Source organism: Xyrauchen texanus, chromosome 32, assembly GCF_025860055.1.
Source record: "Xyrauchen texanus isolate HMW12.3.18 chromosome 32, RBS_HiC_50CHRs, whole genome shotgun sequence".
NCBI classification, from domain to species: Eukaryota; Metazoa; Chordata; class Actinopteri; order Cypriniformes; family Catostomidae; genus Xyrauchen; species Xyrauchen texanus.
The window spans coordinates 27743661-27768736 of NC_068307.1; the positions used below are offsets into that span (position 1 = coordinate 27743661).

Consider the following 25076-nt stretch of genomic DNA (forward strand, 5'->3'; position numbering starts at 1 on the left):
AATGTTTTAAATACTGCTGTCTTTGATATTGAAACTGTTGGGGTCCATCAATTAGGGTTAGGGATTTGAACAAACCCTAAGTATTATTAAACTTTGGCTCATAACTCATCCTGAAATACTCGTCCCTTACTTTTCTAAGCGATCAGACTTGCGATTTTTGCAAGGCAGATGATGAAACAGTAAAAAAAATCATAAACTTACATTTAAGGAGGGCCATATCTAGAGACCAGAGTAGAGACTTGGGGGTGGCCAATTGTCGACCACTAAGCAACCACCTATCACCCACACAAATCACCCTAGCAACTACATAGCAATGACGTAGCAACCATTTAGAACACCCTAGTATTGTAGCGGCGCAGGCAAGCACCACTCAAATTTCTTCAGAAAATTAAAAATTCTAGTTTTACATTAATTATGAGAAAGATTGGGACCTCAGTAATTTGGCATTTGTTGGCAAAAGATTCAGGCAGGGCAAGTCTGCCTTTCAGAATCTTTGTATGCAGTCATTAAACTTGACATTTAGAGCTGAGCTGTCTATCTTAACTTCCACATTCACTGCAAGCTCAGACTTGATTGGACGACGCAAAGCTAAAAAACTGTCCATTAAGGGTTGGTCCACGTGGTATTTGTTGTCTTTTGTTCAGAGACAGGGCATTAACTTTGACAATTTGTCATGTTTTGTTATGTTCTATTCGCACGTCATGTTTGTGCAAACAGTTTCGTCCAATGAAACATAAGACCCGTTGAGAGCCCCATTGTCCCCTATAGTTTAGCAGAATTATGAAACAAAAGAATCTACAAGTGCTGGCTGGTGATAAGCTGCACATACCGTGGGGTTCAGTGGGGTTTTCTCATTACAAATATACCCATATATATATTTATATATTTAATTTCTGGATTTTCTTAGCATTTGGTATGTCCCCCTTTTGCTATCTCTTTGATAGTTCACCCATGTCTTAATATACTTATCCTTACTGTATGTTGTTCCAAACCTGTATGACATTCTTTCTTCCAAAATGTCTCTTTTGTATTCCACCAAAAGCAAATCAGAGTGATTTGGAACAACATGCGGTGTGGTGTGTAAATGTCGACAAAATTTTTCTTTAATGGCAGCATGCACTCGAGCTGGCATGGAAGTTTGTGCAAAACCCGATGATGCATGTTATATGGCATGATTTGCAAAGAGCATCTTTTGTACTTCAATATATGCAAGGAAATCTGACCTTTTGTACAAAGGGATTGTTCACCCAAAAATTTACATAATTTACTCACCCTCATGGCATCCCAGATGTGTATGAATTTCTTTCTTCTGCTAAACAAATGAAGATTTTTAGCAAAAAAATTACAAAGTAATCCATATGACTCCTGTGGTTTAATCCATATCTTCTGAAGCAATTTGATAGGTGTGGATGAAAAACAGATCAATATTTAAGTATTATTTTACTATAAATCTACACTTTAACTTTCACATTCTTCTTTTGTTTTTGGCTATTCATATACTTTGTGCCAAATACTGGGCAAGGAGGAGAATTTACAGTAAAAACAAGACTTAGAAATACTGATTTGTTGCTCACCAAACCTATTATATTGCTTCTGAAGATTTGGATTTAACCACTGGGTTGGATGGATTACTTTTATGCTGTCTTTATGTGCTTTTTGGACCTTCAAAGTTCTGTCCACATTTGACTTGCATTGTAAGGACCTCCTCAGCAAAAGAATGAATGTCATGCGCATCTGGGATGGCAAGAGTGAGTAAGTGATGAGACAATTTCCATTTTTGGGTGATCTATCCCTTTAACACATTTGTTTATATTTGATAAGTGGCCTGGAAATAATGCAGAATCGTAAATATTTTGCATTAATTGTATGTTCTAACATTTCTTTGTTTTAAAAGTTTCAAAATCCTAAAACTTTCTGTATAGTTCCACATTAAAATTTGATTTTGAATCCCAGATTTTCAATGTGGACTAGAAATCAACACTAAGGTATACAATACAACCCTGAACTATTTTTTTTTTTTGGTTTGACCTTATATTTTGATGGGCTTGTGGTTTCAATCAAAACTTGAGTCCAGGTTTTTAACCACTTGACTCACAGGAGTAGGAGTTTATCTTACTAAACACAATTTCTGACAATGCTATGATATCATTTGCCAACTAGAGCAAATGTCCAAGATGTTTACTACATTTCAAAATGGGCATGTTATGAACAGAAACTTTGTCTTTACTAAGAGTAGACACTTCTACAGATCACCATACCTAGAAAAGCTGTTTGCCCAACTGACAAAAAACAATTGGTAGTGAAGATCATTTTTGGGGCATTTACATTTATTTATTTATATTCTATTTAGAAACCAATCAGAGGAGAAGAACTTAGCCAGTGTCATTAAGGATGTGTCAAACCTGTTGGTATTTTTGGAAAGTCATTGGGACCCATTCCACTATTACTAAAAGTGAGGTGTAATAGTCTACTATTGAAAATATTTATATCTTGCTAAATTCAAGTAAAAGGTTGAACTTTTACATGAATTTCAGAAATTATCTTTGTATTTGATATGTGTCCTTCCTTTAATGACCACATGCACCTGAGCTGGCATGGGCTCCTGACATGGAAGTTTGTGGAAAACCTGATGGTCCATGCTATCCAGCATGATTTGAGAATGTTGCAAAGAGCATCTTGTGTGCTTTAATGGAAGAAAGGACATCTGACCTTTTGTACAAATGAGTTACAATGGTCATTGTCATGAATTTGCTTAGATTTGATAACCTAGACATAGTGGATTTAAAAAATAAAACCAAGTCAGATTTCCTTCTATTTAAGCACATAATATGTTCTTTAGAACATTTTCATCATGCTGGACAACATGGATCATCGGGATTTGTTCAGATCGAAGGAAAAGGGGGACATACCAAATACTATGATTGTCTCCAATTGTTTTAGTAAACTGAATAATACTGAGAATCAAGTAGTTTTCAAAATTTTGTCTGTGTGGTTGTTTATACAATCAGTGTCCTTGATTATATAAAAGCTAGTCCTCTGTGTACAGAGTTGATATAGAGAAGGCCTATGAAATCAACTGTTTGTGAGCCTATCTATGGGTCAACCGAGATAGACTTCAGTTTATTATCAACTACAATCTGTGGTGATGGCACTCTGGATTTGTGTTCTATATTTAGCATGTCTGCCTCTCTGAACATTTTATTAAAGAGCATACAGGTATATTTGAAGTCATACGTTTACATACACTTAGGTTGAAATCATGAAAACAAATTTATTTAACCACTCCACAGATTTCATATTAGCAAACTATAGTTTTGGCAAGTAATTTAGGACATCTACTTTGTGCATGATATGAGTAATTTATCCAACAATTGTTTACAGACAGATTGTTTCACTATATCACATTTTCAGTGGGTCGATGTTAACTGTGCCTTTAAGCAGCTTGGAAATTTCCAGAAAAGGATGCCAAGCCTTTAGACAATTAGACAATTAGCTTCTGATAGGAGGTGTCCTGAATTCGAGGTGTACTTTTGGATGTATTTTAAGGCCTCTCTTCAAACTCAGTGCCTCTTTGCTTGACATCATGGGAAAATGAAACGAAATCAGACAAGACCTCAGAAAAAGATTTGTGGACCTCCACAAGTCTGGTACATATGGAGCCCCTGAAGTGACCTGTGCAAAAAAAAAAAACATCACAGAGACTTTCGCGTGCGCACGAGAACGTTTCTCGTGTGCAAGCATTACAGTTTCCGGTGTGTGTATAGCTCTTTTCCGATTGCTTCTTTGCCATCATTCATTTACTCAAAGATGCTGATAGCATGGATGCACATGAATTTATAGAGATATATTTTAAACTTGGCCTTCAATACAAAGACATTACTGTCTATGACATTTGTAATACTGTCATGGCTGAGACACGTTTGATCTTCCAAAGGACAATAAACTAGCAATAGACTTGTACTTGCATTTAAGGAATGAGATATTAACCTCATTATAACCTGTGCTTAGCATGTTTCTTTTATCTGATATCCAGATATAATATGTATATATTCATACTTATGTAATATTTTTGTGAAAGTGTTCACATTTGTTACAATTATATCAAAGTTTAAAATTTAACTGTGTGCAATGTCCCTTGTTTGTTACTTCAACAGTCATAAACTATTAAATTAATCATTCACCCAAAAATCTAAATTCTGCCATTTACTCACCCTCACGTTGTTCCTAAATCACATGAATTTCTTTATTATGTAGGGCACAAAAGGATATGAAAGGCAGAATGTTATGGACTGAGAGTCTCAGTCACCATTCAAATTCACTGCATCAATATTCTTTACAATTAATGTGAATGGTGACTGAGACTCTCAGTCCATAACATTCTGCCTTTCATATCCTTTTGTGCCCTACACAATAAAGAAATTCAGAGACTTTCTCGTGCGCATGCAAACGGTTTCACGATCACAGAAAGTCTCTGTGATGTTTTTTTTTGCACAGGTCACTTCAGGGTTCATCCTTGGGAGCAATTTCCAAATGCCTGAAGGTACCACGTTCATCTGTACAAACAATAATATGCAAGTATAAACACCATGGGACCAAGCAGACATCCTATCGCTCAGGAAGGAGACACACTCTGTCACCTAGAGATGAACGTTGTTTGGTGCAAAAAGTACAAATCAATCCCAGAACAACAGCAAAGAACCTTGTAAAGATGCTGAAGGAAACAGGTAGACAAGTATCTATATCCACAGTTAAACGAGTCCTATATCGACATAACCTGAAAGGCTCCTCATCAAGAAAGAATCCAATGCTCCAAAACTGCCATAAAAAAGTGCACATGTGGACAAAGATCTTACATTCTGGAAAAAAAAATCCTCTAGTCTGATGAAACAAAAATTTAACTTTTTGGCCATAATGTTATGTTTGGAGGAAAAAGGGTGAAGCTTGCAAGCCGAACAACACCATCCCAAACGTGAAGCATGGGGGTGGCAACATCATGTTATAGGGTGGAGGGAACGGTGCACTTCACAAAATAGATCATGAAAATTATGTGGATATATTGAAGCAACATCTCAAGACGTCAGCCATGAAGTTAAAGCTCGGTTGCAAATGGGTATTCCAAATGGACAATGACCCCAAGCATACCTCCAAAGTTTTGGCAAAATGGCTTAAGTACAAAAAGTCAAGGTATTGGAGTGGCCATCACAAAGCCCTGACCTCAATCTGATGAAAAAGCATGTGCAAGCAAGGAGGCCTACAACCCTGACTCAGTTACACCAGTTCTGTCTGGAGGAATGGGCCAAAATTTCAGCAACTTATTGTGAGATACTTGTGGAAGGCCACCCAAAAAATTTGACCCAAGTTAAACAATTTAAAGGCAATGCTACCAAATACTAATAAAGTGTATGTAAACTTTTGACCCACTGGGAATATGATGAAAGAAATAAAATCTGAAATATATAATTTTCTCTACAATTATTCTGACATTTAAAATTCTTAAAATAAAGTAGTGATCCTAACTAACCTAAAATGTCATGGTTACTGTTGTAACCACTGTTCCCCGATGGAAGGAATGAGACGTTGTTTCGAATGTAGTGACACAAGGGGTCTCTTCTGGGAGCCTCGCGTACCTCTGAACTTGAACTTGAGAAAAGGCCAATGTCAAGTTGGCAGACAGAATTTGCATGCCCCGCCCCCGAACATACAGGTATAAAGGGAGCAGGCGAGCGAATGCCAGACAGGTTTTCACTGAGGAGCCGAGAATACGGTTATGGCGCATTACAGTGGTAGGGATAGTGACGTGGCAAGGGGAACACAACGTCTCGTTATTTCCATCAGGGAACGGAGGTGACAAAAATAACCATGACATTCCTCTTCTGTCACTCTCTCGACATTGTGTCGATTGTAGTGACACAAGGGGTCCCACTTAAAAAACGCCATGCACTAACCCGTGTTACGTGGCTTCCGAGCCAGGTGCAAGCAGGCTGTTGCGTGCTAGAAGCAGCTGGGTTGGCTGCACGTATCCCTCCCCAATGCCCCCAATAATAGGTGTCATATACCGTTCTTCGGTTCCCCGTACCCATACGGAAACAGGCCACATGACTTGTATGGGAGCCAGCCAGCCAGCCTATCTATCTTAACGCTATAGATGCGTTGGGGAAGGTGTCCTTTTCCGTTCCTATTCTTTTAGGGGGGACGAATACGACGAATACGCACAGGGTTGTCAAGCCACCCGTGGACATGGTGCGGTGGTAGATCCTGCCTAACATGGGAGGCGTTGCTACAGACATGGCGACCGGAGGGCAGCGAGGACTGCCCAAGGGAGACGCGGGTCCTGTCAGCGGGGGGACCGTACTGTGTAAAATACGTCACAGGCCTGGGTGTGATAGGCTAGGGGATAGCATCAGCAACCCAATGAGCTAACCTTTGTTCGGAGACGCCGTTCCCCGGTCCACCAAAGCAGACAAAGAGCTGCTCAGAGCATCTAGAGCCCTCCGTGCGGTCCACATGGATACGCAAAGCATGTACTGGACACAGCAACAAAGAGGTTCATGACCTAAATCCTGAAGGGAGTCGTAGGAATCTTGGGCACGTAGCCCGGTTGCAGTCTTAGGATGAGGTGAGCATCTGCCGGACTGAACTCCAGGCAAGTGTCGCTGACAGAGAACTCTTGCAAGTCCCCAACCCTCTTGATGGAAGCGAGCGCGATCAGGAGGGCCGTCTTCAAGGAGAGAGTCTTGCGCTCGACTGAATCAATCGGCTCGAAGGGGGGTCTCTGAAGGCCTGAGAGGACCACTGAGAGATCCCAGGAGGGGAACAGGCTTGGCTGGGAAGGGTTCAACCTCCGGGTGCCTCTTAAGGAACCTGATTATCAAGTCATGCTTACCAAGGGACTTGTCGTCTACTGCGTTGGGGTTGGTGCAAGGGTTAAAAGTCTGATGGCAGGAAGGGGTGGTTAACAAACGGTATGTGCCGCGGCGCCATGCCCATCTCGGGACTCTAGTCTGAAGCCAGTGCTGAAGCAGTCTCATATGCATCAACCCGAGCGGCGCAGCCAATGATGCCATATGCCCCAGGAGCCTCTGGAACTGTTTGAGAGGAACCGCTGTGCCTGGCTTGAAGCGAGCAAGGCACCTGAGCACTGACCGCGCATGCTCAGTTGTGAGGCGCGCTGATAGGGGCTGGACAGTCGCAGGCCGTAGGTGAGATGACTGTGTCCGGGGAACCGGGACTGTAAGACTTTGATGTCTGGGTGCCATGAGAATGGCGCACGCTGGCTAGATTATCCAGGAAGTGAGGAAATCACTCTTTTATTAACAATGTGGGTATTCGGGGTGCGGCAGCGAAGAATGTGGTGTTTTCCTCCCGTCCCTCCACCAGGGGACAGAGTGGTCTTGGTACGAGTGGCGCTCTGGCCCGCGGAACCGATCGAGTAGCCGTGAGGGGGGGTGGAGGTTTTCAGTCCACCTCGCAATCAATGCAGCCCGGGAAAGCATAGCGGGAAGGGTTCAACCTCCGTGTGCCTCTTAAGGAACCTGATAATCAAGTCATGCTTACCAAGGGACTTGCCGTCTACTGCGTCGTGGTGGGCTGCGATAGCAGCGACATACACCTTCAAGGAACCAACAACTCGAGGCAGTTGATGTGCCAATGCAGGCAGGGCCCTGTCCAGGAGCCCGCAGCTGCGTGCCCGTAGCACATTGCGCCCCAACCCAGATGAGAGCCGTCTGTGGTGACCACATCTGGATACCTGCTGTAGGGGGACTCCTGTCCGCAGAAAACAGAGGTCTGTCCAAGGGTTATAAATCTGATGGCAGGAAGGGGTGATTAACACACAGTATGTGCAGACTCTAGTCTGAAGCCAGTGGCTTTCTCTCGTGAGAAAAGAAAGCCACGGCCGCTATGTTGCCATGGCTATGTTCTCGCACTGAGAACATGAACCATTCATAAAACGCTACCTGCGTGTTTTCGCAGCCCAGTTACACCAGACAGCTTTTATGACCGTCAGAAGTGGAAAGAAATCAGCCGCATCAAGGAATTACACAGTGGCGGAAGGGCATCTTTAAAAAGACGCATCCTGAAAAGGACGTTCAACGCTCATTTGTGTATGTTGCTCTTTTACCAGAATCAATCTATTTTAAAGAAAATAAACTCTTTTAGAGAATCAACACTTTTATAAGAGAAGCGCTGTCGAAGCACCCAGGGGCAGAGTCTCTACAGCGTGCAGAGAGGAAAAAGCGGCTGGAATGCGCCGTCAAAGCCAACAGGAAAGCTCTCTTGCAGAGGTGGTGAAGCAGTCACGCACACAGCTCGCTGAACACACAGCTCACTGAACACACAACCATTCGGCATTCGAATAAAAAATCTGTCTGTATTCGCTCGCCCACTCCCTTTATACCCGTATGTCTGGGGGCGGGGCATGCAAATTCTGTCTGCCAACTACGGTACGCGAGGCTCTCAGAAGAGACCCCTTGTGTCACTACAATTGACACAACGTCGAATGAGTGACAGAAGGGGAACAGGGAATTCAGGAATTGTGAAAAACTGCATTTAAATATATTTGGCTATTAAGTTGTATGTAATCTTCTGAGTTCAACTGTACGTGTTAAAATAAAAAAAGCATATGAATATCTCTCGGGTTTCATAATGATGTCATAATGTTGATCTGAATTACTGCTTAAAGCGTTCTCTAAACATCGCCTTTATTACCAGGGGATTGTACAACCACTGTAATGCAATGCCCTCCTGTACATGCTATGGATAGGCGTGGCCCCTTCCTATAGGGCATAGAAAGTCTCAAAGAATTTTTCTATATGCAAAGATTTCAACAAAAATAAAGATAAGCACCAATATTGAACAGTTTTTAATTGTGAAAACAAACCATGAAAACTTGAAAATGAAAATTGATAGCAGAGCGATTATTTGGAGGGGATATATTAAAATGGCATCTGAGTATATCATGCTACATCAATGGTTACCGATGCTCAATGTTTGAAATTATATCATAGACAATGATGCAAATTTGTTGCTTTAGATCTGATTCATTTATTGTAAAAAGGTTGATAGCCTTGTGAAACTGAAAGGGGCTTCTCAGAAAGAGAATTTAATGCTGATATTTCTACAAATATCCCTGCTATCAATTCATTTCTATTAGGGCTGTCAATCAACTAAAATTGTAATCAAATGAATTACATGATATGGCAAGTATAAGTCAAATTACTCACAATTTATCACATATTTCAATGTTTGCTGAAAAACCTATATAACGAAAATGTATAAATAACACAATAATAATGTTTCAATGTTACCCACGTCAGGCAGAGACACAAAAGTATATCAAATTGCAATAGTCCAGTAGTGTTTTTACTATTAATAGTTTAAGCTGAGCTGAATACTCAAATAATCAAATATATTTCCTAATATATATATATATATATTTATATATATATATATATATATATATATATATATATATATATATATATATATATATATATATATATTAGAAATATATTTGATTATTTGAGTCAAATATATTTGACTCAAATATATTTAGTTATATATATATATAACTAATTTATTTTAATTAATGCATTAAATCGACATATATTTTACTTTACAAATCATAGTAACATAGTAAAAATATCTTTGTCCTCTTATACGGACAAACAAATCAATATATGAGGGGAAAAAAATACTTCTCACTTGTACTTGAAGAGTTCACTTCTTGAAATTATGATGATGTCATTATGACAAAGTTTGTTTGATATATGGAATAGTTCATTACTTGAAAAGGGAAAAATATGATGGTAGCAGAGTTGAAACAGCCTGGGGACAAGTATTTTTAATAATACATTATGTTGACTAAAATGTATATTAAAAATATAGAGAGATTAAGGATAAAATACAGGCTTTTTATATGTATATATATATTTTAGATATTAATATATCTCTAATTTGTTTTCATCCAAATATGTTGGAAACACATGGGTTGGGACAGGCAAAAAGACATTGTCATGAAGAGGGTTTTTAAAGTTACTATATTTTTTTTGATTTGTTAGAAAAAATGTCTGCATTAACACATTTTAAAAGTTTGCTAGAAGTTTTTACTGAATCATTAAAGAATGGAAAGCTTCTACCAACCATGACACAAGCCTGGATCAGTCTGATTCTTAAAAAGGACAATCGAGTGTAAAAGTTACCATCCAAGTTTTATCCAGTTAGATGTATGATGGCTAATCGATTAAGTAAAGTTATGACATCACTTACATATAGATCAGATGGGATTTATTCGAGGCCGTAGCTCTTCTGATAACATTAGGCGCTCTTCAACATCATGTGGTCAGTGGATCAATCTCCGGTCGCTGCTCTCTCACTTGATGCCAAAAAGGTATTTGATATGGTAGACTTGGATTATCTTTTCAAGATTTTGGAAATGTATGGGTTCGGGAGTACTTTTATTGGTTGGATTAAGCTACTTTATAGACAGATATGTTTTCGAATTATGTGGACAGGTGGGCTTCATTACATTTATCGATGATTGGGAAGGTTAATATTATTAAAACTACCTGTTACAGTCTCTCCCTGTAGATCAGGGGTGCTCAATACGTCGATCACGATCTACCAGTGGATCGCAAAGGCAATGCTGGTAGATCGCACAAAATTTAAATGTACTTTCGTTAAATTTTTATAAAAATAAATAGAATGTATTTCCTTCTTTTAGTTTCTGTCTGACTAGCACTTGACGAGTAAATATTGACCAGGCGAGGTTTTGTTTATTCAGTTTATCCAAGGACTTCTGAGAATAGAGCGCGAAATTGCGATGCTACTGCCCGGATTAATCGAATCAGACAGTTTTGCCTAATCCAGGCAGTAGCATCGCAATTTCGCGCTCTGTTCTCAGAAGTCCTTGGAAGGCGTGTATGCGCAAACCTAGTTGTCATGGCAACTGAATAAACAAAAATTTGCCTGGTCAATATTTACTCCTCATCAGGTAAATGCCCTGGCTATTGTAATCTATTGTGCTGTAGCTGTTTTGGGTTTAGTTTTAAAACTGAATGATATCAACATTGAAAATTATTATATATTTTTTTATTAAAAATATATAATAATTTTATATATTTTTTTATATATATATAATTGTATATATATCTTTTTGGGATACATGCAGTAGTCCCAACAAGCATTTTCTTATTTTAAATGAAACTGTGTTTTTTTAGTTGGTAGATCTTATTGAGTTGGTCATTTAAAAGTAGATCATCACACAAAAAGTGTGGTCACCCCTGCTGTAGATGTTCCCCTCTTTTATTTCAAGCAATTTGATAGCATAGCGAAGTCCTTCTTTTGTAAGTAATCCCAGGTTAAAATTTCAATAAGTTACATAGGCCGATTGACAAAGGAGGGTTAGGCCTACCCAAGATTTTGTTTTAGTATTATGCATTCTGTCTCAGACATTTGGCTCATTTGGCATTGGTTGCTTCCACCTGAGAGAGCCCCTCCCTGGTTATGTATTGAAAAGGAAGTTCTTGTGCCTATTTCGTCACTGCTTTCGATCAAACTAACTGGAGAAGTTAAGTCACACCCCATTATTTTGCATTAGCACTCGATATGGACAAAAGAGTCCAGTGTGTTTAATTCGGTTATTTATTTAAATGTAGCCTCAAGCATATGGCTGAACCCTAAACTATGTATTAATAAGTCCCCTTTCTGTTAGTCAGATTGGATTGTGAGGGGGGTTAATAAACTCTGTGACCTATATGAAGGTGGAATATTGAGAACTTTTGAAAATTTGGTTTAACATTTTGGCATTCCAAGATCTCAATTTTATAAGTATTTACAGCTGCACCACCTACTCTGCACTGTTTTGCTAGTGCTGCAGATACTCTGGAAGTGGTGATTACTGCTTTTGGAAAAGGTCATGAGGCATCAGTGTTTTACTCCATGCTAATTCAGAGTCTGGGGGATGGAACTTTGAATTTTCTCAAAAGATTATGGGAGAAAGATCTAAACTTTACATTGGAGGAGGGGGTGTGGGCTAGGATCCTAAAAAACATAAAGTCTGCATCTAGAGATGCAAGGATTCACCTTATGCAATTTAAGATTTTACATTGATTTTATTTTATTATTTTAATCTTATTTTAAGATTTTATTGGACCCCCTCTAGATTGTAAAGGCTTGAGACACACCCACCTGCTGGCGAAGGTCAATCAGTGGATGGAGACATAACCCATGTCTTTTGGGGGTGTGTTAAGATCCAGGATTTCTGGTTGAAAGGTCAGAGTCTTATATGTAATGCATTGGGCACTCATCTTTCACTATGCCCCTGACTCTGTATTTTTGGCGATGGGGTGGTCAGCAACATTGAGAATGGGCACATAAAGAGTTGGGTCCTAACGAACGTCATGATCGCTAGACAGGTTATTTTAAAGGGTTGGCGGTCGGTTGGAGTGTCCTCATTTCATGTGTTGTTCTCAGAGATGGGGAGGGTGTTGGGGCAGATATTTGGCCTCTTTGGAAGGCTTTTGGGAGGGGTAGTGGAGAGGGATCTCTAGTTATAAATGTGTGTATGCAATTTGATTGTTTTTTGAAAGTATGCTTTTTAATTATTAATTTATTTTGTGTGTATGTGGGTGTTTGTTTTATTTTTTTCCAAATAATTATGACCTCTGGGGTGAGTGTTTGTGTCGGGAAGGGCTTAATTGTTTATAATTTGATTCCGCATTTTATGTGATGTTTATTTAATTTGTTGAATGGAATCAATATAAAAATGTAATTACATAAACAAAACAAACAATAAATATATCGCGTCAGACGCCGCTGTTACGCTCTCCGATGCAGCGGTGATGTCGTCATCCAATGCCGGGGAGCTCGATGGACCGGACGGTAGGCCGTTAAGCAGACCGCACTAATCCCGAGCTCGGGGGAAGCAGGCAAGCGTGGCGGGGAGGCAGGAGGTTTCGAGGGGATTTACCCGTCGAAAGCGTCCCATTATTCTCCCCAGATTGTCTTTCATCGCCCGCGGCGCCTGCCCCAGTCCCGTAGGAAGGAGGCGAGGCGCGGGGGCGGCTGAAGTGTCTTCCTCTCACTACAAGAGAAAGCAGAGATCGCAACGCTGCTGCGGTTATGTTCTCACACTGAAAACATAACCCATAATGAGAGAATGCTCATCCCGAGCTCGGACAGAAACAAGCAAGCCTGCCGGGGAGGCGGGGGGTTTCGAGGGGGTTCACCCGGCGAAACGGAGCCCGTCATTGTCCCCAGATCATCTTCATCACCCACGACGCCTTCCTCAATTCCGTAGGAAGGAGGCGGGGGGCGGCTGAAGTGGCTTTCTCTCACTACAAGAAAAAGCCTACGACCGCAATGCTGTCATGGCTATGTTCTCACACTGAAAACATAGACTATTCATAAAAAACGCTGCCTGCGTGTGATCACAACCCAGGTACGCGAGGCAGTTTTTATGACCGTCAGAGGTGGGGAGAAATCAACCGCATCCAGAAACTACACAGGGACGGAAAAATCGTCTTTAAAAAGATGCGTCCTGAGAAGGAAGTTCAACGCCGCTGTGTTTTGCTCTTTTTAGAGTGAAATTACTCTTTTAGAATAACTCTTTTGAGTTGTCTGCGCTGTCGAAGCGCCCAGGGTCAACAAATGCACAGCCGTGCAAGGAAGGAGAAAGCCGCTGTTATGCGCCGTTAGATCCAACAGCATGCAGAGCGTCAGAGGATTAAACAGGAACTGGTGTGTGACTCGCAGCAGACAGCATGCACGACCATCGGCTCCAAAGAAATTTTCTGAATGAACTCCCGTATTCGCCCCGCTTAAATGCCCGTATGTCCAGGGGCGGGATATGCAAATACCGTCTGCCAATTTCTCATTGGCCTTTTTTCATAGAACAGAGGTATATTTAATTGCATTTCTTCCACTGACCAAAGTGCGAAATCGCAGATCATGTTCCACTCAAGCACAGGCTTGAAAACATTGCGAAAAAGAAACTACACTTACTTTTCGGCTTAATGTAAAACAACCAGTGAAATCCGATAAACAAATTACTCTTATGAACCGATTCTTTTTAGTGAATCAAATGAGACAACACGTCTAGTGCTTCCGGTTCTTTTAATAAGTCATTCAAAAAGACTCACAAACTGACTAATTTTCCTTATACCAAACTGTATTTAAAGATCCATATTTGCAACAAGATATTTTTTGTAATATTATTGTTTTTTACAGCATTAAAACATCACATTTCTCAATGAATAATCACAGTATTGGCAAGTAGCATGTAAACGGGATTGAAGTGGTTGGCTCAAATCATATAAACATATTAATCTAATTATTCCTTATACTCTGATAATCTGAATTATCCTTTAAGAAATATTTTGAAACACTTGTAAAAAAATGTAGTTTGTCACCTGAAGCACATTTTCAAGCTACCAGATAAAAAGAAGAAAATGTTGGTAAATTTACTCAAAACAACAATAAAGCAAAATTATATGACGGACTATAGGAGAAAACATGCTGAGAATGGTCTGGAAAACTCACTTGTGTTGTTGTGCCTTTGGCCTGATTGTAGTGTTTGTTCTCTTCTTGGCAGATATGGTGGACACGCAGATGTTTGCCTGGCCTGTGGGGTTTGGTCTGAGTGCTCTTGAACTGGAGGAACTTGACGATAGCTCACACTCAATGGACATGAAGCCCTTCTCCACGCTGGACTACGCGACTATATCCGGCATCGAGTATGAACCGAGCCGGCCACAGAACGAGATGCCACACATGATGGATCTAACACACATGTACAACTACAGAACGCAAGAGAACTACAGGGCACACGAGAGCATCTTCAGAGCTTCTGAGAGCAACTACAGAGGGCTAGAAGGCAACTACAAAGGGCAAGAGGGCAACTATAGAGGCCATGAAGGCAACTACAGAGGGCAAGATAGCAGCTACTCTGAAGAGAGCAACTACAGTGTACAAGAATCCCTAAGTATGATAAGTACTTAAATAAGGTTTATTTGATGAAAGTGGGGGTCCTGACTGGTTATCAAAAGCAGTGGTTCTCAGCAAGTGGGTCACCACCAAATAATGGGCCATAGGTTGGTTCTGACAGGAAACAACAGGAAAAAAGCAATACAAAAATTATAATGCAACAAACTATGTGAGCATACATACAGTAGTTAGGAAAAAGGCTGCAGAGCCACAGAGCAAATTCATTTGTCACTTTGTTGACGCTAGCTAAATTAGGCAGATGCCAACATGGACAGGTTGCATGACATGCCCGCACCCTTGATAACTATGAAAAAACTATGCAAGGTAAAAGAAAATTAATATTTTATGAAGGATATGTTAAAAATGGGTTCTCTTGCTAAGAACATGGTTTGTGCTGACCACAACATGTTTTATACTGTGCGTTTTTAGCTACTGAGAACATGAAACCACTGAATTTAAAGGGATAGTTTACCCAAAAATGAAAATTCTCTCATTTACTCACCCTAATGCCATCCCAGATGTGCATGACTTTCTTTCTTCTGCTGAACGCAAATGAAGATTTTTACAATGATATCTCAGCTCTGTAGGTAATTACAATGCAAGTCAACAGGGTCCAAATCTTTATATATACATATACATATATATATATATATATATATATATATATAAGGCATCATAAAAGTAATCCATATGACTCCACTGGTTAAATGTATGTCTTCACAAGCAATATGATAGGTGTGGGTGAGAAACAGATCGATATTGATGTCCTTTTTTGTACTATAAATCCATAAAAATCTCTTCTCTCCAAGAGTTCTTCTTCTTTTGTTTTTGATGACTCACATTATTCATGCATATTGCCACCAAATGGGCAGGGAGAAGAATTTATATTTAAAAAGTACTTAAATAATGATCTGTTTCTTACTGACACCTATCATATTGCCTATATACTGTATATATATACCTATATATGGATTACTTTTATGCTGCCTTTATGTGCTTTTTGGACCTTCAAATATCTGCCCACCATTCACTTGCATTGTATGGACCTGCAGAGCTTAAATATTCTTCTAAAAATCTGTGTTCAGACGAAAGAAAGTCATACACATCTGGGATGGCATGAGGGTGAGTAAATTATATGAGAATATTCATTTTTGGGTGAACTATTCCTTTTAAGGTATATATTATGTTAATAATTATGCATATTTTTGTACATGTCAGTTAATGTCAATGTTTAATTACAATGTATCTGTGTTTGAAGGACATTTTCCTTACGTTATTTACAATAAACAATTTAGTAGTGTGCTGGGTTATTGGTGTCCAGTCTGGGTCTTGAAGTAAAACCAGTTGAGAACCACTGATTTAAGGAGCTTTGTCAGACATTTTTCATATGGTAAAAACTTAAGTAATGTCTTTCCTGTAGGACAGGCTTTTCATGTAATTATTATTATTTTTAGTGTAATATATAGAATTAACAAATAAATAGCTGTATTTTATTTGTATTTTTTGGTTGAACTCTCCTTCTAAACCTGCTTCATTTGATCTGTTTTCAGATTCAATCAAACTTGAACCTGAGTCTCCTCCACAGTTTGCAGAGAACAGCTTGTCATTTTCCAAACCTCATGAAGACCCATCCACCTCAGTGTTAAATATTGAGTGTCGTGTGTGCGGAGACAAGGCCTCTGGCTTCCATTATGGTGTTCATGCCTGTGAGGGCTGCAAGGTATATTTTGAAACACCTTTGTTTAGTATCACCACTCTCAGTGTTAGAAAACACTAGTTGCCTGAATCCCATTTAAATTGCTGTTACTTTAGGTCCTGTTTGGTACATATATACAACATTTCTCATAGTGACAAATAAATAAATAAGACTGTTCATTTTGATGGATCATTCTCTTGAAACAATTAATAATACACTGTAAAATCAAATTAGTTGACCTTAGTTGACCGTTGATTTTTTAAAGCAATCGGTTTGCATTATTTAGTAAACATACTTATTTGACTTTTTTCAAGTAAAATTAACTAGATTCAGGTAAACTTTACTCATCTGTAATTGAGTTATACTACTTCTTATACAGTATAAGGGAAAGTATGACTGGCATCTCACACAGATCACAACTATCTACCAGCTACAATAATTATTAAAAAAACATCAGAGTTAAAACTATATACATTTTAAAAATAAAAAAACATTATTTATCTACATACAGTAAGTTTCCTTGTTCTGACCAATCATAAATAATTTGTTCAAGCGCAAGCACTTATTCCAAACTTGATAATTTTGAGTTCCCCTTGTGTCACTCACTCGACATTGTGTCAATGTAGTGACACTAGGGGTCGCTCTTGGGAGCCCAAAAACACCATCAAATCTTTGAGAAAAGGCAAATGAGAATTGGCATGTAGAATTTGCATGCCACTCTCCCGGACATACGGGTATAAAAGGGAGCTGGAATGCAGAGTTCATTCAGATTTTTTTCTTCGGAGACGAGCGGTTGTGCGAGCTGAATTGCTGTTCCAATTCACCACTAAAGAAGCTTTTGCCGTTGGATATGCACCGCATTCCAGCGGCTTTCTCTCCATCTGCACACTTAGTGCAGAGCAACGCCGCTGGGTGCTACAACAGCACTAAAAGTGTGAATTTCTCTAAAGAGTAATATTTCCTCTATTAGAGCAAACACATTGATGTTGAACGTCTTTTTAAAGACGTGTCTTTTTAAAGATTCCTTTCCATCTCTGTGTGCGATCGCTGCCTTATGTGTCTGGGCAGTAATCACGTTGAGGAAGCGTTCGTGGATGGTTCATGTTCTCACTACGAGAACATGATCATGACAACGTTGCGGTCGCAGCTTTCCTTCTTCCAGGGGGAAAGCCACTTCAGCTGTCTCCTCTGCTTGTTCTTCTACCTACGGGTATGAGGCCACCCCGGTTGACGCTGAAGGAGATTCGGGGTCTTCTATGGGTACGGTTCTGCCAGGTAATCCCCCGTGGAACGCTCATTTCCCTGTACACTGTTCGGGGATGAGACAGGCAGCTCGCATCAGTGTCAGCCTAATGTCTTTCGGAGCTCGCAGGTTGGATGAGATGTCGATCGCTGCATCGAAGAGCGCCTTGGTGATGTCAGACGCCGAGGACTCAACCGGGGTGGCTCCTTCGGGTGTGCCAGCTCAGTCTGAGGCTGACTCGTTGCTGAACCTCCACCCACCACTGAGCACTCACGGCTTGATGACTGGTTCTTCGGGTCACTCGCGGCCACGCCCCCCTCCAGTCCCTTTCTTCCGAGAGGTGCATGTCAAGATGACAAGTTCGTGGAAGGTACCTTTCACTGCCCGAACCCGATCCACGCCTCTTCCATGTGCGGCCTTGAACCATGTGACGTATTTGCCACATGTTTACCCCCCCCCCCAGGGGCAGGGTGTGGTCTCCATGGGGTCTTTTCCCCCTGAAAGAATAGGAAAGGAAAAGAACACCTTCCCCAGCACATTTTATGAGCATTTAAAGGCCCCAGCTGAATCTAATACTTGTGCATCAGCAGTTCACGTAACACAGTTCAGCCATTGTGGCATTTCGTATAGGGACCTCTAGTGTCACTACATCGCCACAACGTCGAGTGAATGACAGAAGAGGAACGTCTCAGTTACTTCATAACCTCCATTCGGTGATGGAGGGAACGTGATTTTGTGTCCCTCTTGCCACAGGCTGTACTACACCGCTGTAATGTCCGGGACCTTGTCTCGGCTCCTCAGCACAAAACCTGAATGAGCTCTGCATTCCAGCTGTCTGGGGGAGTGGCATGCAAATTCAAATCGCCAATTCTCATTGGCCTTTTCTCAAAGATTTTTACGTGTTTTTGGGCTCCCAAGAGTGACCCCTAGTGTCAATACATCAACACAATATCTCGTTCCCTCCATCAGGGTACTTAGGTTAAGACAGTAACCGAGATGTTAGTACAGTAGTACTCGAAGCCAAAGCTTATTAGAACCACTTATTTATTTATTTTTTTTATTAATGACAACTTTACAGAGTAGAGAGTAATGGTAACTTAATTAAAACTAGTAAGAATAGTAAAAAATTAAGCTTAAGTTGAGTCAACAATTTTTTTAATTTACAGTGATATCAGCATATAGATTTTGGGGCAACGCAAACTGATGTTACACTAAAGCATCCAATCAGTACATGTTTGATGTTTATGTTATGTGGAGTGGGAACATTTTGACCAAGTATATTTCACTGTGGGTGGGGATACCCAGTGTTGCACAACAGAAATAGAAACCAAACAATTGAAAAAAAGTCCTGTCACTCATGTCTTGTCACATTCATGGCTGGTTAGGACCAAAAGTCAGATTTACATGAAAGAGATTAAATAGAAGTGCAAGAGATATGTAAAATTCAGTTATGCTAATAGGTATTGAAATTAATTGATTAAAAAAAATTATTGAATTAATTACAAGGTATGCTGATTAATTAACCAAAATAACTGCAAATAATGTACTTAAGGCTTCGCATTTAGGTGGTACTTCAAACTTGTATAGCTACGATGTAGGAAAATTCTCTGTTACAGAATTTACATAGAGTACAGGTCTGGAGACATCATTAAATGTGTTAATGTTTTAGAATTAATTTAACTAAATTAAAGTGTTCAATTGAGAGCCTAAGTAAAATTTGACATTTTTATCCAAAGACAATCCTCCTGGAGCAACCTGAGGTTTATTGTCATAAGGGCACAATGGTGATAGCTTGTGGATTGCACCATGCGGGCTTCAAACTCACTTTCTTTTGCTTTCCATCTCAGATCTTTAACCATCATGCCTCACCACGCAACAACACATTTGATACTGAAGAGCTTTGAATACACTGATGCCCTGAACAACCTAAGCTCTTCCAGTCATTCTGATAAATTTAGAACATTGAACCACTAATTCATTCTCAGACATGCAGATGAGGTCAGAAATTGCCCTACCATGCCTGAAGCACCTAAACCTGTCTGACACTTCAACCACGAAACCCTCGGCAAGTTTCCACTGTTGCTGAAATATGTATAGACAGAAAGATATGTCTGAATAAGAATAATCATGTGAGTGGGTGACACAGACTTCTCAGGGGCACATAACTCCCACATACCCAAAAGATATGTGGTTTTATTGGTACATCTTACAAAACTTGTGATGTACATATTTATTAATGGAATACTCCATAGCTTTCAAATGTGTGTATAATATACATTGATCACTTATATAGAGCATTGATGTGAAGAATTTGTAATAGGATGATCCTTTAAAATATGCAAATGTTGTGGCTAACCACATCCCTGGTTGATATACTGCATTCTGTAGAAAACAAGGACTTCACTAGAACTTTTTTATGTGTAGTCTAATTATCTGAAAATTACCATTCGGAACATGCTAAATTTGTAATGTTCTTATAATACTGTACTTTAACTAAAATTGGTACAACTGCATTCTGTCCGTAAGAGAAATTGGCTAAATACAGGTCTTGTTCTGCTAGCCCATCATTGAACAATGTGAAGAATGCATAAAAATGGGTTCAGCCAATTTATTGTTTGATAATACAAAGCCACAGTGTTGCACCTTACTATTTATGTCATTGGCTTCTGATGTTTCTAAATATAAAATGGAGAGGTAGAGTAAATGTATGAAAAACATCCTCTTTTAAAAGGCTCTTTCCTGTGTGCATGTTTCTCTACATGAGTATCTGAAAATGTACCAAAAATAGATTTGGTCAATGTCTTTTTACACCTTGTATTATTTCCACTTTAAAAACACTTAACGGACACACTTAAAATCTGCCCTGATGGAAATCTTTTTTTAGCATTATTTAGAAGCATATTAGTTAATGTTTTTTGGGGTGTAATCGTGTGGGTTTCTGCAATATTTGTGCCGATGATTCTTGATTATTAATAACCTCGTGTCAAATCAAAGGCAAACTAGAATTGTTTTCTGGCCAAATTACAATCAGGCAGTACTCAACTGGCATAATGATGTATTATTAAGATTAACACTTGCTTATCATGAGAATTTAGGTTATCTTTGGGTGCGTAATGACTCAAGTGGCATGTTGTAAGTAATCTCTACAAGGGCCTGTGGTTTGCTTTTTGGAATTAAAGCCTAACTTTTAAGGCACAGATTTACACAGAGGTAGAGCAGAGTATATTTTGTATATATTATGTGTTTAGCTTCAATAAAAACATTTAATTTGGAATTTTCTGAACCATAAGCATTATTTAAATTGATAAAAAAAACTGTGTTTTTTTTTTTAAGTTAAAGCAATTGAAAAAGGATGACAGGTTTCCTGAACACTACCCCCATCTGCCATTGGTCGGTAAAACAGAATTCCCAAAATTCATACTATTGGTTGAGCTAATATTGATATATCTAACTGAACAAACCACAGAGCCACAAAGTTTACACTTTTTGGGGAAATCAACCTACCAGTGGCTTACGTACAGTAGCCTATCCACATTTAGCTGGGATAAGAGAAAGAATTTTACCATAGGAATAAATACACACTTCACTTTTAAGGACATTTGGCGTACACAGATTGATTTAGTCATTCTGTTGTACAAATAAAAATAATACTTTTGACTTGAGTAAATCCAGTTGTGACAGTTTAGATATAACCACACAAATGTTTAGGTTAACTAACCATTTTTTTTTACCCTAAAAAAAAATAAGGCAATGTTGTACTATTAGTGTCAAATTGACTGATATGGGAGCTGTTATGAGTTCAGAAGGCTGGTCTATAGGAACTGGTATTGTGATCCTTGACAATGAACTGAATAGATCAGATATTTTTTTAAAGAATTCTAACAAGGCATCAGGAAAAAGCCTATTCCCCTTCCTTCCTAACGACATTCCTCTTTTTTTGTTTTATTTTGGCAGGGATTCTTTCGTCGAACCATTCGGTTGAAGCTTGTCTATGACCACTGCGACCTGCACTGCCGCATCCACAAGAAGAGTCGCAACAAGTGCCAGTACTGCCGTTTTCAGAAGTGCCTCATGGTTGGCATGTCACACAACGGTGAGATGCCACTGCACACAGATCAGTCTGAAAATGAGCTCATGAGAAAGGCCCAAGCGTTTCACAGAAATGGTTTCTGTTTGAACCACTCGAGGCAAACTCTTCTTAACTCTATGCCTCCTGAGGCAAGTGCGCTTAGCCTCGTATGCCTTGCTGTTTGTGTGGTCTCCTGCTGCAACATATGTGGCATTTCTGTCAGAACGTGCACAGATATTTTGTGTATGCGTGTGTGTTTGTGTGTGTGCTGCCTCAGGGTTTAAAGCAACTTCCCACACAGAGTGACACCTTACATGCAACCCTGCAACCGCATTAGTCCTTGTTAAAACACCTTGGCGTGGAACACCGCATTTAATTACCATCATCTCAAGATCATAGTTGCACACTATATGAGGGCAGTTCATAAAAAGATACTTATAACGTTTCCCTGGACTAAATATATGATTTTAGGTTAAAATGTGTATGATTGATTAAGGGAAAGTGTATATGTTAGATGCTGTGGCTGGTCACCATTTCTTTTAAAAGGATAGGTCACCCAAAAATAAAAAATGTTCTCATCATTTACTCACCATTGTGTCATCCAAGATGTATAACTTTCTTCTGCTGAACACAAATTAAGATTTTTAGAAGAATATCTGCAAGTTGAATAAGTTTCTGTGCTTTTCATGGCTTTTTTTTCTTTTCTTTTTTTTACATAGTACCGATTCACTTACATTGTGAGGACCTACAAAGCTGAAATATTCTTCTAAAAATTTGCATTTGTGTTCAGCAGAAAAAAGAAAGTCATACACATCTGGGATGGCGTTAGGTCGAGTAAATGATGAGAGAATTTAAATTTTGGGGTGAACTATCCCTTTAAGGTAGTTTAATCATCTTTTTGCCTTTACTAGATCCTTTTAAATGGTCCTGTGATGAAGTACAAATATTCCATGTAGTCTCGCAATATGAGGCAAAATACTGTTTTAAATAACTTTAAACCAAATTTAAAGGAATAGTTCACCCAACAACAAATTCTGTCATTATTTACTCACCCTCCTGTTGTTTCAAACCCATATGACTTTCATACTCCCTTTAAAGATTAAAAAAGCACCAAAATGTGTCATAAATCTCATATTCCATGTTTTCTGAAGACATAGGTCTACGATCACATTGTATGATGAACAGTCTGAAATGTATGTCGTTATTCACTCTGAAATTAAATAAAATCAACAATCAACTCCTGGTAACAGAGCACAAATCAAATATGCCGACCACATCAATAATATCAAACCTCATTGTTCCTTGTATATAGTCATATTTTACTTGTATTTTTACTATTTTGTTTTTCACTTTTATGTTTTATTTTATTATATTTTCTTTTCCAGTTAATTCACAGCAAACCATTTCCAACTAATTAGTTCCTAAAGGCTCTTACACAGCTGTCAAGCTCTTGAATTACTCTTGTGTTTAACAGAGTTTGAGACTGTTGAAATTGATCGCAGGTGTTTGCTGTGTGCAGTGGGGTCAGTCAAGTTTATCTTTATCAGCTTGATGGCTTCCAATTGGCTTGCTCTGTTTTCCCTCCTCCCCCTTCTCTCCCTCTCTATCTATCTTCAGGCATTGTAGTGGTTGGTTGAAATCTGGCTGGGATTTGTCTGCCTGTCTCTTTTATCAATGATTCATGAAAGCGTGGACTGGCAGTCACAAAGATGCTGTGTCACTCTCACTGGCATCTGGCCAAGCCATACAGCAGGACAAAAAGTGGTTAGGCATGCGCTGGTTTACAAAAGTTATGTACACGTCATTTAATCAAATAGTTTTGAAGCATGTCTGGGCACATACATGAAAGACACCATTTACCATTAAGTTATTAGATAACTTCTGACATTCTGGCTCAAAAACAGCATGGGTTAAAAACTTCAGCTGTTACCTTTACAAACAATTGCCAACCTCCAAAGTCAAATAATAAAATCAGACAAGGTAAAATTCTGATCAAAATTTTCAAAATGTTTTCATGCATAAGCATTTACATATTGAATCAAAGAGTTAGTTAATCCAAAAATTAAAAGTCTGTCTTTATTTACTCACACTTGTGTTGTTCCAAACTCTGTATGACTTTCTTTCTGTTGTAGATATCAAAACAATATAATTCTGGTCTGTTAAGCTCCAAAATGACAACAAAGCACCACAGATATTAACTGAAAATCTTCCCCTCCACTTAAGCTCTGAATATAATGCCATTAGGAGACATTTGAGAATTAATGCCATTTGGCATCAAGTTAACGTAGCACTTTTGTAATTGAAGATTTTCAGTGAATAATAACCTAAATATCGGTCTGTTCCGACCAGTTAAATTGTATGGACTAACTGTATGATACTTTAAATTACTTTAATGGTCATTTTGGAGCTTGATAGACCCAGTTCCCATTCACTTTCATTACATGGAAAAGAGTGGCTGGGACATTTTTTTTTTAATTTTTTCAAATTAGTTTTTATTGAAGAAAGAAAGTTAAAAAGACATGCGTAAAAGTGAGTAAATGATGACAGAATTTTCATTTTGGTAGTACTATTCCTTTAACTTTACAATTTAGATTTTTATATAAAATGTCTTCACGGTAGTTTTTCATATTTCCTGTCTAACTGGGCTGAAAACCTGCCCAAAGTTTATCAGAACGCATTAAAAAAAGATGGTGTGATGCCTGAGATGGTGTGATGCAGGGGTGCCCACACTTTTTTGCATGATGATCTACCAGCTAAGATCTACTTGTCAAGTGCAAGTCAGACAGAAACTAAAATAAGGAAAGACATTATATATTTTTTTTAATTAAAATTTAACGAAAGCACATTTAAATTTTGTGCGATCTACCAGCGTTGCCTTTGCGATCAACTGTTAGATCGCGATCAACGTATCGGGCACCCCTGGTGTGATGGGTTTACAATTGGGTTTGTCCTTGTTTCTCTTGCCTTTGATCACATCGCCCATCCTAGATTCAATAGAAATAGTTATGAGTTGAGATTTCAATGCACAGATTATTTTGGTATTAGATGGTATTGTAGCATTAGAAGTTAATATAAACGTAGTATAG

General features: G+C 39.0%; 1 protein-coding gene across 2 annotated transcripts in view; it reads left to right on the forward strand.

The window, feature by feature from the left end:
* The window catches only part of LOC127625914 (peroxisome proliferator-activated receptor gamma-like), a 52573-nt gene that overhangs the window by 10320 nt on the left and 17177 nt on the right, over positions 1–25076 (forward strand). For both annotated transcript variants that reach the window (XM_052101372.1, XM_052101371.1), the window contains exons 2-4: positions 14591–14980; positions 16533–16702; positions 21876–22014. In XM_052101372.1, coding sequence (XP_051957332.1) covers positions 14593–14980; positions 16533–16702; positions 21876–22014 — 697 coding nt within the window. In that variant the 5' untranslated portion in view covers positions 14591–14592. The remainder of the gene's footprint in view (positions 1–14590; positions 14981–16532; positions 16703–21875; positions 22015–25076) is intronic.